Source organism: Hoplias malabaricus, chromosome 1 (assembly GCF_029633855.1).
Source record: "Hoplias malabaricus isolate fHopMal1 chromosome 1, fHopMal1.hap1, whole genome shotgun sequence".
NCBI lineage: Eukaryota > Metazoa > Chordata > Actinopteri > Characiformes > Erythrinidae > Hoplias > Hoplias malabaricus.
In genome coordinates this window covers 84,504,165-84,518,116 of record NC_089800.1, presented here as the reverse complement: position 1 = coordinate 84,518,116, position 13,952 = coordinate 84,504,165, and the positions used below count along the sequence as shown (strand labels likewise).

The following is a 13,952-nucleotide window of genomic DNA, read 5'->3' as shown; positions in this document are numbered from 1 at the left end:
ACGAAGAATGCGTGCGCTCAGAGCTCAACGATGCGGCCACAATTTGTATCACAATAAATTCGGTCAAATAAGATATAATTCCAATATTGATATGAACAATAAAAAACTGATACAACATGATAGCACCAAACTACCTTTAAAATCGTGATGTTGTAATGACCGTCTACCAATGAAAGATGCTGTGAATAATATATTAAAATATTAAAAAATGTGTATAAAAATCATACCATTGTTATTGAAACATTTTATATTGTGATATATATTGATATTGAATTATTGTCCAGCTCTACGTATACATGCTGCGTTGAGCAATCTTTCAGAGTATGATTCTTAAAAAAAAAAAGCCCAATAATGCTTAAAATATGGCAACTCCCATGATGGAAGTGGAGGCATGTAAACAAGGCAATGCAGTTCTTTAAAACCTATAATTAGCACAAGTGTTTCAATGCATATTGCTATTTATTATTTATGATTATATAGTTCTGTTCATGATATTGGGATTTTCACACGTGTGTATACAAATACTAGTCTATTTGTATATGCAGCATTTAGGTCTAGTCTGGACAGCAATGGTGCATTAGTATTGCAAGCTTCATTATAAAAGCTGCAATTGTAGTTTTCCAATTCAAAAAACAGCTTTTATTAGTGTGGTAGATTTGGTAGGTGCATGATATAAGACTCCTCCGTTTTGGTGGTGTTCTCACCAAAAATTAGTTCATTCATCCATCCATCCATTATCTGTAGCCGCTTATCCAATCCAGGGTCGCGGGGGGTCCAGAGCCTACCTGGAATCATTGGACGCAAGGCAGGAATACACCCTGGAGGGGGCGCCAGTCCTTCACAGGGCAACACAGACACACACTCATACCTACGGACACTTTTGAGTCGCCAATCCACCTACCAACGTGTGTTTTTGGACTGTGGGAGGAAACCGGAGCACCCGGAGGAAACCCACGCGGACACAGGGAGAACACACCACACTCCTCACAGACAGTCACCCGGAGGAAACCCACGCGGACACAGGGAGAACACACCACACTCCTCACAGACAGTCACCCGGAGGAAACCCACGCAGACACAGAGAGAACACACCACACTCCTCACAGACAGTCACCCGGAGGAAACCCACGCGGACACAGAGAGAACACACCATACTGCTCACAGACAGTCACCCGGAGGAAACCCACGCAGACACAGAGAGAACACACCAACTCCTCACAGACAGTCACCCGTAGCAGGAATCAAACCCACAACCTCCAGGCCCCTGGAGCTGTGTGACTGCGACAACTAACTGTGCACCACCGTGCCGCCCACCAAAGATTAGTGACCCTCATAAAAGCTGAGATCCAGCTTTCCATGCCTCCATGCTAACTTCTTATCATAGAAGTGTTCACATGGTTCAGAAATTTAGTGTCCACACATTAATTACTCAGGGATCATTGTTTCTCAGATTTTTTTTTAAGGCATTTGCAGATTATATTATTGTAGTTAACCCCCGCAAAAAAGACACAGCTTCCTAACGCCACGTCTAAAATTGATTATCAACCTAAACAACCTCCTCGAGTATTCAAATGAATCGCACCATCGCTAACAGCATTTAACACTGAATAGCAGTTGTGGGCCTGGCTATTATTTGTTTATGATATTTGACACTCCTCCGTCATTCAGTGGGGGGAAACCCAGGATCATTTCAAATTTTCTCTGGAATCAGTCAATTACTTTTCTCATTGCTTTTTGCATCTGTGATCTTCCCCTCTTTCAGCCACAAGATGAGGCGTTTGCCACACTAAATATAAATTCAATGAATAATTTTATATTTACTTAGAGCAATATTCCACAGTACTCCGGCGTGGAAAGCCACCCTGCCTGCCGTCTCACTGATGTGCATTTGAATGCATTTTTATCACACAACTTTTTTTCATCCTCAGACCAAAGTGAGGGGAAAATCTCTTCCTCAGCCAAGTCCACTAAGAAAATGTGTGTGTGTGTGAGAGAGAGAGAGAGAGAGAGGGGGCATTTTATTAGGCCGTCAAGCCCAATCATATTTATGGTTCTGTGCCTTCACAGATGAGAGTACTCTCCATTACTCCTTGTGTTATTTATAATTTCATGAACCTGGTGTATGACAGTGCTTATTTTATCCTGCATTCTAATCTGCTCCTAATAAAGACATGCCAAGCTCAGGGGCTGAAAAACGAGCTCTCTGCATTGGCTGGCGTGAGTGTTGGGGGGGATAAATCAGAAGTGGGGGCGATGCAGGCGCACAGATAATCTCTGACTGCAGCGCCGCATTCACACACTCCACTCAATAGCGGTGATGTACAGTAATGAAAATCCATGCAAACTATTGAAGGGGCAGGATGGAGGTGACTCTCTGAAATGATTGGGGTCCACAATCTTTCACATAAACCCCCAGATGAACAGCGGCTCCTCCGCCTGGACGTGCTGCTGTTATGTGAATTATGGTTTAATAAAAGAGAAAGGGAAAATTAAACTTGTGATCTTTTTGACTGATTTGATTATGAGCTGAAAATAGATCATCCTCTGGAAAAAAAAGTCTTTCAGGAATTTCAGCACAGAGAAAACAATGCTCTTCTGTGTATCTCAGGATACAATTCAATCCCTTTCCAGACAGTTTTACTTATTTTAAACATTGGTGAGAGGCGTAATCCTTTGGCATGTAATTATTTCATTTCATAAGCTTGAGGCAAGATAATCATTCTCAAAAATGTTTGAATCGAAAGACACAAGTGTGTTCTGTTTCCTTTGCTACATATCTAATTCAGTTAACCAGGCCGCGTGTAATGCCCTCTAGTGGAGAACATTAAGACTGCTTAACGTGAGTTAAATCCAGGTCAATATGGTGTTTATATTGAAACAGTATCTTGAAAATTGTAGAACAATGTCATGATTATCTCATAATGACAAATCTACAAAAATTATAACCTCATATTTGCTTGGTGCTGGTCTGTAATATGCTGATTGTGTTCTGATCATTCCACTGACTGTTCTTTTTTGTTTTTTTCTGTATTTCTGTGTGTATTTTGAACATGGCCCGACCAAACTAAAGAACACAGATGACATGGGCACATCTGCCGAGTGCTCCAGCGACGACGAGGACTTGGAGGAATGCAACCTCGAACACGCAGGTGGGCTAGGTCAGTTTAATTCTGCTTGCTCCTTTGTGGTGGTCTTTCATTTGCAACAGAGGATTAGATCCTCAAAGCATCGCCACCCCCCATGGATAGATAAAGTGTAACTTTCTGTTTCCCAAAAGCAAAGGCCAAGCATGCAGACAGACGTAGTCATTCAGATATAAGCTTACTTCTTCTAACGCTGACCAGTTCCTCTCAGTAGAAAAAAATAAATAAAATAACAGTGCGAACTGATCACAGAATCATTTCCCCTTAAAAACTACATCGGTTTTGAGCTACACTTGCCCATGGGGTTTTCCGAAGTGGTTAACATGCTCACATTTACTGCTAATTTTGTCTTCCCCGTTCCCTACGAGGGCACAAGTACAAAATTAGTATGGAGACGTGACATGTTCTCTGCATTGATGCTTCAAAATGTATCATATTCGGAGGTTTTTCCTTCTGCAATGTGACGATTGATTGCATTTTGGTCCATGATACATTTTGAGATTTCTCTTAAAAAAATTTGCTTTCAGCCAACTTACAGTGTGATATGTAGAAGAGTAACTGTGATGGAATTATTTGGGATTTATTTTGGTTCCCTCATCTTTTTTTAGGCCTAAGTTAAGCATTTTAATAGAGAACAGATATCATCGAATTTCTGTGTACGAATTTTTTGTTCAATTTCATTTTGTTTTGTTTTTTTTTTACTGCCTGATTTTATTGATTTAGTGTGAACAAGTTATTCTGCTATTAGTTTTTTGACAATCAATCAATCAATCAATCAAAAATAAAGATAAAATTGAGAACAAATCATATTTATTTCACGTTGGGTTTTGAAAGAAGTTGAGGGTTGACTTTTTGATAGAAGTAACAAAACAAAACACCTGAAAGACAAAAAGTCAGGTTTATATTCACGTCAGAGATCACGTTAATCCCTTTTACTGAACTATACTCTCTCAAGAGACATTAATATTGGTGGTTGTGTCCTCAGATAATGTTCACCTCAATTCCCAGCTTGTAAGGATCAATAGTATGTAAACCTCATGGAGGTCCCTGAGGACTGATTTTAAAAATAATACTACTTCCTGCCATAGGGGAACCACCTTAGTTTTTACAAAGTAAGTAAATAAATACATATAATTAGATTCTAAATTATTATTTAGAATGTTTTTTAAAGAACACATCTATTGTATAAAGGTCTTTAAGGAACCATAGGTGAATTTATTAGACTTTTTAAAAGTGTAAACCAATTTTTGTGCCCGATCCCATTACTTTCAGATGATTGTTTAAGCTTTTAAGAAGGTTCTTCTTTCTCGTATATAATTGATAATTCTTTTTCCATAAGAACCACCCATTGTGAGGTCTTTTTGGAAAATGGAAGTGGTTCTTTTAGTGGCATTGCACATAGAATACGCTTCGGCACCTTTATATTTAACAGCATATGGCAGGAATAATATTAGCGTATATAACCACAGTCATTACAGTAAAGCTCATATGTTCAGGGAGATCACATTTTATATGTTTATTGTGTACCACGTCTGTTGCATTTGGTAACAGCTCGTGCCCTGCAGTTCCTTCATCTAAAGCCCCCTCCAAAAGGGCCTTACACACGACACACGGTATTGGCTCTTTGTCCCGTATAAAGAACTATTTTGAAAAGCTTTTGTTTCCTGACCGTCCATTTCTCTTTCTCTCATATTGTCAACCCCAATTTCTTTCAAATATCAGCTGTAGGTAGTTGTAGCGACGGTGGAAGTACTGCTACATCTGGATCTATATCTTTATGTACTCATAAAGAAAGATATTAGCAGGGCCCCAATCATCCAATCACGTTTACACAGAAATTCATGTCATTCTAACCCCAGCTTCAGTTAACGTGGACAGCTGCATGCGACGCTGTTGTTCCAGACGGTTTTTCCGTAAACGCATGTTCTGGCTGTTTCTCCTCAGTTCTCCAATGAGTTCCCATTTGACTGTGATCTTTTTTTTTTTTTTTTTGAGTTTTGTTTTTTGTTTCTTCTTATGTTTTCCCTTTCTTTTAAAACTGTGTCCTCATCCCAGCTATCCAAAAAAAAAAAAAGAAAAATCAAAGAGCATTCATGTCGTCTCGCCTCATCTTGTGCCGCATGATTTTTTGGTGTTGAGATGGACTTTTTTCCTCCATTATCTTGAGCATTTGTGCCATCAGGCTTCTACTTCAGCATTCCCATCTCTGATTAACAAAGCAAATAACTGGCAACAAAATCTTTTCTTGCCATCAGAACTAGTTTTTGGGTCTCCAGCGTTTTACGATAATGTTAAGAAAGTTGTGTTTTTAAGAATGACAAATATTATCCAGTTCCGGTCTCCCCCTCCCCCACTTCCCACACCTCCCCTGCCCTGTTCTAGCTCAGAGCCGTTCTGCATATGAAATCATTTTTGGATGCAGATGGCATAAAAAGAATTTTATTGCCACAAAAAATATCTTTTTTTTTTTTTTTTTCAATTTCATGTTTTCTCAAGCAGTCATTTGTGGCATGTTACAAGATAGCTTCTCAGCTAGAATCATCCTCTGGAGAACTCGTCTCTCTCTCATCCTTTAGTGCATGGCGCCATTTCTTGTGCTCCACCCATTAACCCCTGACTAACTGAATTGGTTTATGTATGAGCCAGTTTGAGTTTAGCTCCATCCCCGAGGTTGCTGTTGCAACGTTTGCTGCTGCATTTTCTCTCCCTCAAGCTGTGTCCGTCCACTCGTCTGTGTCCTGAAGTGTCGTCACGTGATTCTGTTCTCTGTTTGTAAAACTTGTTGGATTCCCCTTCTTCGCCCCCTCCTCCAGGAATTCCATAAGAGGACTTAAAATGATTCATAAAGATACCAGTGCTATATTGCCTTACAGATGAGCTCATCCTGACTGAGTATTTGTAAACTCAAAGCTTTTCCTGCTTTGGCAGTCCCATTCTTGCATGTCTGGATAAGAACAACTTATTTTTTTTTAGCCCCCACACAATTTCACTTCCATATAAGGTGAGGTCCACCAATTAAATACACTACAGCAGTTATTTTGCTGCTAAATGTTCTTGTCTCCACTGCTTCTCCAGTGAATAGATCTTGAAGTGGTCCATTTGAAAGAGACAAAAGTAAAACTGACTCACAATTAGAAGCAACAAGCCCCCTGAGGCCTAATTATCCGGGCAGCTTGTGCACCTGAATAACTCCAATAGTGTGCCATGGTCAATTTGGGATTCTTACAGTTTAGGTCAGTATCACTCTTAGCAGTGGGGTTAAGCACCTCCTGAGGGAAAGCTCCCCCACAAGATTATTCACCCGACATGCCTTCTTTTGATGCCGTCCTGGAATAACACCAGACAGAGTTGAATAAAACACCTCGTAGATTATTCTGAGGTTATATTTTAGGAGAAAGTAATTAAATGTGTTGAGCAGTTTAGTTGCAGTTTGAAAAGAAGCATTGCTTTGTGAGACTTTACGCTTTAACGGGCATTAGACTAAAAATAACCTAGACCACATCAACGGCAGTTAAACAAGAACAATTTAGTGATGTGCAGCAGTGCTATCAGTACACAACCAAGCAAAAATTAGCCAGAGGATAAGTCATACAGGTCATATGTGAAGTGTAATACCCCGCAGGCGCTCGTATTTGACTGTAAACGCTACATAATAAAGTTTGTAGAACCCCTCATCCAGTGAATCTTCTAAAATGGAGGGTATCAGTTATGGGAAGGCTGCGCATTAGAAATCGGAACATTGTTGTCTGGTTTCGATGGCATTCAGCCACATGAGCATTAATGAGCTCAGGTACTGATAGTGCATAATTAGCTCTGGACCCTAGACATCACTCCACACCAACTCATCCAAAAGGTATAGGACGTAGTTTGATTGCTTCAATCGCCCCAATAAATGTTTAAAAAACAAAACTGAATTCACTTATTAGAAGGAATGTTCACAACATTATGGCTTTTTATTGTATATACATTGTGTGTGTGTGTGTGTATGTTTCATTGTATCTAGCACTATATTGTTGTAATTATTTGGCTATGTGCAAAGTTTGCGCCCATATTTTATCCTTATTTATTAAGAAGGGCGTGTTTTATTTATTTTTTAATTTCTTTCTCCCTATTTTGTCCATTTACACGGTCATCTGACACTGATGCATGTTAGCAGGCGTTTCAACACTTCAGCCAGTAATTAAAAAGTTATCAAAGCAACAAGAGTCAGACATGGAGAGCCAGAAATTAATGAGTGCTGGAAAATTGGAGAGCAATATTGTGTTATTGTCCAAGAATAGCAATTCATTAGTGGCAAAGTTATTTATTGAATTCTTTTTTTTTTTTTTTTTTAATCCACCATCTCTGTTAAAAGCGTGCAGATGTAGAGAACTACCTATTATATCTTTGCATAATATCTGTATTTCATCTATAATAATGGCCCCTGACATCAAGAACTAAGTGCTGGAAATGAAATGCCATGTTCTGGATTAATAACTTGTTCCCATGGACATTCAGCAGCAGAGATGTATGCGTTAGTCTAAAATTATTACACATCGTCAGAGACTAGTCCTTGTGTTAAATGTGAAAAATTACTTTTTACAGCACAACAAACCGCTCTGGTCCCTCTTCGATTAACTTCGTAGAGTGAGTTAAATAAAAACTGGCTAAAACTGGGTCTTAAACTACACCGCAAAGATAAATAGACTATCTGATTTAGTCGAGGTTAAGTCTTAATCTTAGTTCAAGTCTTTTACCGAGAATTGAAACGCAGTGAAGAAAAGACAGCTGATGTTGTGTCATACACTTGATACCATTGTTATAGACTCTAATTATAATTAGTGAATTCAGGTACTTTAATGTCCACCCATTGTGGAAACAGATGTTCATTTGTGCGCGCAGAGTTTATTTCAACTCAAGACCAAAGTGTTAATTGAAATGGGATGCTCTGGAGCAGCTGGACGCGAGCTTAAGATCATGATGCTCAATGCCAAGCCCAATAAGAAGGGGATAAACCTCTCCCACATTCACACACCCAGCGTTTTCTCTGGAGTGACTCAATACCTTTGGGATGTCGGAATAGCTTTTCTGACCCTGAAATAACCATTCCTCATGAGCATCTGACTTCGCTAATGTTTGTTGCAGTATGCAATCAGACCCTCACAGAAAAGTAGGGTTACTGCAGCAGTTTCAGAAGAATTGCTGGATGAACTGTTCAAAAATCTTTAGATAAAACCAAGGCTTAAAGGAACACTAGGTAAGATTTTAAGCTTTTTGCTCCTGGGTCGCCCCCTAGTGCACTGTACTCAAATTAAAGGGTAGAGGTGGTTTCCAACCCTCCTCCAAAAATTACACCGTGCAGTTATGTCAATGCTAAGCTCAGATTAGCAATGACTTTTAGGCTGAAATGTTCACTTAAAAAGATGACTTAGTGTTCCTTTAAACTCAGCTTAAAAGGTACTAGGTTTTAACGACGTACAAGCAGGAGATGAAGCACAAGTCTGAAGAGCCCCTAGTTCTACTTCACTTACACTTAATTTCTCAAAGTAAAGATTTTATTTCAGACCTCAGTTCAGAAAGCCTTTTAAAAATCTTTTACACTTTTAAATTCCTGTTCTCTCTGCGGGTGTCTGGGGGTCTGCTGGTGCTGATTAGGGGGACGGATTTAGTTTCTGTTCCATGTCTTTGGTGACGACCATTACAGCAATTACACATTCTTATCTTTCCTCACTTTGAACACCAGATGGCATGATTTGTTCAACTCAGACCTTGAAGTCTCCCAGCTCTCAGTGTGTTGGCCCTGGTGTAATTTCCACGGGCTCTTGCCTTAGTTCCTCAAGACACCGGCCCATATAGGAAAGGAAGGAGCCGCAGGCTTTGAAGTGAGCGGAGCTTGTTTTTTGCCCCATGCTGCTTACACAGAGGTGAAAACCTTCAGACTCTAAAGCAATTAGGCTCCTCTAAAATGCATGAAGCGAACATAAAGGCGGGAGAATGGGAATAATGGTTGGAGACGGAGGAGACTCTGTTGTTTTGGCTCCATCCTGTGCCGGAGGGGTTGTGGTTATAACATGCCAGCAGGTGGCTGATCAGAGCTGGAGCTTCGGCTTAATTGCCCATCTATCGTGTAACCACAGATAAGACACACCGCAGAGATCCACCTCGCATACATTAAAGGAGCAATAACTACAATCGTTAAGTGTTCCTCGCCACCACCGCCTGCCATTAAAGTAAAAATGGAAGAAGTGCTCGCTCCTCTGCCTGACGGTTTGACCTGTGATCTCGGTTAAAGGCACTCAGAAGTTCTCAACTCTAATGCGAGCAGTTATCAGGTGTTGCTGGAACAATGCTCTTCGGGAAGAAAAGAGACTTAAAAGGGTAGGACTTAACCATCCTGTACAACTTCTTATGGTCATCTGTGGTGTGTATTTATTCCAGTTGGTGTCAAGAAACGAATACTTAAAATGGCGGCATTGTTTTGATTTGACCTATATTATACTCTCAGAAAAAAGGTACAGTAGAGGTACATTATTGGTCACTAAAGGTACAAACAGTGGTTTAAAGTCCACTTTCGTTCCTTAAAGGCACATTACATTGTAGTCTTTCATTATAGAACTATGTAAAATAAAATAACAAAATATAAGTCCTGGAGATTAAATGGAACGTATGAAATCACAATTTTAAAAGCTACAGTTATTATAGAATAAGGTACAGTTATGTTCCCTAAGGTATGAGTTGTACCACAGATTACTAAATTATAGTAATAAATATCAATGGGCGGCACAGTGGTGCAGCAGGTTAGTGTCGCAGTCACACAGCTCCAGGGACCTGGAGGTTGTGGGTTCGATTCCCGCTCCGGGTGACTGTCTGTGAGGAGTGTGGTGTGTGTGGTGTGGGTGCTCCGGTTTCCTCCCACGGTCCAAAAAAACATGTTGGTAGGTGGATTGGTGACTCAAAAGTGTCTGTAGGTGCGAGTGTGTGAGTGAATGTGTGTGTGTGTGTTGCCCTGTGAAGGACTGGCGCCCCCTCCAGGGTGTATTCCCGCCTTGCGCCCAATGATTCCAGGTAGGCTCTGGACCCACCGCGACCCTGAACTAGATAAGCGCTTACAGATAATGAATGAATGAATAAATAAATATCACAGATCACTGCCAAACGTCAAATCAACAAATATTACTCTCCATCGCCATCTTTGATGATTGTTGACACCACCTACGTTAAAGTATTGTAGGTGTAATTATAGGTGTAATTACCAAACCTCAAACAAACAACCGTCTCTTTCCACCACTACATTTGTAAAAACAATTTCATTTGTGGAAAAATTCCTGTCGCTCTGGCCAGCCATTTTCATTAGAATATACATTCATTTAGCCTTGCTTAGGAAAAAAAAATATTGTAATGCAAATATAAGTTTGAGAATGCCAGCAACTGTGGGAGATTATTATAAACGTTTAAAATAATCAATGTCAGATGATTGTTATAAATATGACATCTATTTACTATTGGAATCCTGCAGAAATGCTGTAGTGTGATTATATCAGATCGTCTACCTTTATATAGACACAAAGCTAAGCTCCAGCCCGAGCTGTTTTCATTACCGCTTGTGACATTTATTAATGAAGAAATGTTGTGATATTTAATGGTAGAAACATTATGAAGTTTAATAGTGTAACTTGTTAGTCATTACATCAACAAACATAAATAATATCCACTGCGGTATCTTACGTTTTATATTGAATGCAGGGAGAATTCACCTTTGCTGGTTTTGTTAGCTCATGTGGACATTAGGATGGACCTAATTGAGTGGAAAGGGTCACAATGAGGGGGACTACAATGAGGTCTGTTTGCTTTAAAACCTGGCACGATGTCCAAAAAGTGGTGTGGTATCTTTTATCTAAAAAGATACCGGGACAGATTCTGGTGCTTCCAGTCATAAGAATGTTAGTGAGATCAGGTGAATGTTGGTCAATGAGTTCTGGGTAAAAGAAACCACTCCAGCTCATCCTAAAAGGTATTGAATGGAGCTCCATCACTCCAGAGAGCACCGCTGTATTACTCCACAAGATCTAGTGTAGGATATACGGGTCCTCTTTTACTCTTTTCTTTTTCAAACAGCATCATAGCACTATCACCGAATAACTGTGGCTGTATTAGACAATTCAAGTTATGTGCATTTACGTGTACAGCTTTTCAGATGTGCTCCACTGATCTGCATACGCATTAGGCAGGGTTCTCACATTGAATGTAATCCTAATGGTCAGGGATCATTTCATATTTATCGCAGTGTTACTGTGTACGAGGATAAGCAGAACAACACTCCAAATAAAGCTCTTGCTATGGCGCTGATGTTGACACACAGGTGCTTAGTAGTCATTCATTTCCATTCATGCATTTATTAGTTCAGTCCTAATAGCTTTCCTGCATTCATTATCTGTATTTTAATAAGAGAACGAGTTTAATTCCAGAACTTTTCTCAAAGTTGATGTGTTTTGAGTCCTCTACCCTCTTGTGGAATTCCTTGTTGAGTTCTGTACAGCCTTCCAACCAAAGTCTGTGGGTGTCGAGCGTAATCATCCTCTCACTTTATTCAGTAGATTCAGTTCGGAGTTATGCAGAAAATGGCCCAAGATTCATTGATTTAATACGTAGTCTTTGTCATGTAAAACCTGTCTTTTTTTTTAACCTGCAGGCCTTGGTTAGCTGGCTCCTGTGATTTTTTAACCTGTCTCAGCCTTTAACGTGTGTGACTTGACCCCAGCTTGCTGTGTTGTTTGTCTACTCTCCCTAAATGCAACTTACTTTAAGCATGCATCAACAACATCTTGCAGTAAAATAATTAACCCATTTTCAGCCAATTTTCTTCTCTCTTTGACGTACATCCAGACTGCACGCCTGTTTACATGTTTAAGACTAACAATAACAGATATATTTGTCTCCGGATCACATGACAGAGGTGGCAGTTCTCCCTCAAGCTGCCCCTCTCGACTGTGTCTGTTTATAGTTTGTGCATCTGGTTGTAGTGTGTGAAAGTTCAAAATTGCTTTGTTCTTTTTTTTGTCTCTGGGATTTTCCCCTCCTCTTTTATTTATTTATTTATTTATTTGCACACTCAAATCAATTTCATTATTTATTTGATTTAAATCTTCTGTTGGTTTTCACTTTTTGAATAGCTGAATTTTTGGGTTTGTTCAAAATTAGGGTTAAAATTGAAGTAGATGTAACACTAGATCACAATGATCATTAATTTGATGAAACACTTTTAATTTCCAGTCTTCCTTTTTTAGATTTGGAACTAGTTCAGCGAATGTTTTATGTGCTCAAAGTGGAACGTTGATTCGTTGATTTGACTTCACCGTTAACACTAGAAAAACAATTAAAAAAAAGATATAATTGACTTCTAATTGAATTACTTCTCAGATTTAATAACAGATGATTACAGGAAGCACATAGGATTGTCGGTGAAACTGTTCCACATCTTGATGTTCTCTTGTTTTTTTCAAATTTTGACAGATCTTGCTTAAACGATTGACATTTTACCAAAAATAATGAATGGTTTAAACTGCATGGCGAAGAAGTTGCAGTTTAGGGTTTGTCAGATTGTCAGTGTTAGAGTTTTGTTCTTTTTCGTAGATGGGCATGTATATGCTCATTGTTTGTATATCCCCATCCCTTCCTTACAGCCGAAAGCTCTAATGCCGCCCGACCGCTTCGTACTGCCTTTACATGGACATGGCAACTGACTTACACAATCACCCCCATCATTGTCATCTCCTATGTAGTATGTTCATAGGTCCAGCCCCCTTCTCACACCCCCCTCCCCTTCCCCTCCCCTTCTAGCTATGCTAAAATATGTACAGCCATCCATTCATTCAGACTTTAAGAGTAAATCAATCTAAGCAAAAAGTTTAATTACTAGAATGTAGATATTTATTGAAAAATGATATATCAAATCAAAGGCTCAAATATGTACAGTTTTTGTATGAAAACTGGATGATTTAACGATGAAGAGAAAAAAAAAACAAAACAGAATAATGGTGAAGTTTATTTTTCATGTTATGTGGTGTGGATGTATGTGTTGTTGCCTCCCTGTATACTCATGTCTGAAGAATATATCTAACAAAGAAATACAGTGGCTAGTAATTTTCTTTTCACAAGAAAAACCTGTCCAAGGACATTCTTACACAACTTTCTTTTGTGCACTTTTTTTCTTCATGCCAAAATCATGCGGGCAATTTGTTGATGTAAGTTATCACAAATCTGGTCTACTTACTTTCCTTAAAGTCCTTCTTCTTTTGTGTACATGGTGTTACTTTATTATAACAAACTACCTTTCTTTTCTTTAACAAAATGTCATTGTCGTAGATTGTGCTTGTGTGTGGTACAGTAATGACTAGCCGCTAATACTTTCATTTGATAACTTGCCTTGATTTGTTAGTCGTTTGTTTTGCACTTTCAGTTTGAAGCTATGAGTCTTTTATTGTGTGGCTCATATATGCAAACCTAAATGGCAATAGGAGGCTGGCAGCTGCCATGACAGTTTGAATATCCATCCACTAGAGCGTGAAAAAGGGGTCTTCCTTAAAGAGCGAATATCAAAAGCCTTCCTTTATTTCTAATTTGTGGTTTGTCTCTACCTCCCACTGCCTCAAATTAGATTCGTTGAACTATGCTACACGCCCAGGAACAACCTATACCTAGCGGTGCATTTGCAATTCTGATTTCTAAAGTACACAGTAATACTTGAGATTATTTCATGAGCGACATTTGAGTTCTTTATCTTCCCATGTGTTCACAGAGAAATTCATAGAGTTCGTAAGTTATCAGTGACAG

At 39.3% G+C, this 13,952-nt stretch overlaps 1 protein-coding gene across 4 annotated transcripts in view; it reads left to right on the top strand.

Moving 5' to 3' along the window:
• The window catches only part of nrxn3a (neurexin 3a), a 456,671-nt gene that overhangs the window by 438,691 nt on the left and 4,028 nt on the right, over positions 1–13,952 (top strand). For 2 of the 4 annotated variants that reach the window (XM_066675785.1, XM_066675777.1), the window contains one exon: positions 3,071–3,158. In XM_066675785.1, coding sequence (XP_066531882.1) covers positions 3,071–3,158 — 88 coding nt within the window. The remainder of the gene's footprint in view (positions 1–3,070; positions 3,159–13,952) is intronic. The other 2 variants (XM_066675768.1, XM_066675793.1) reach the window with 1 other exon arrangement.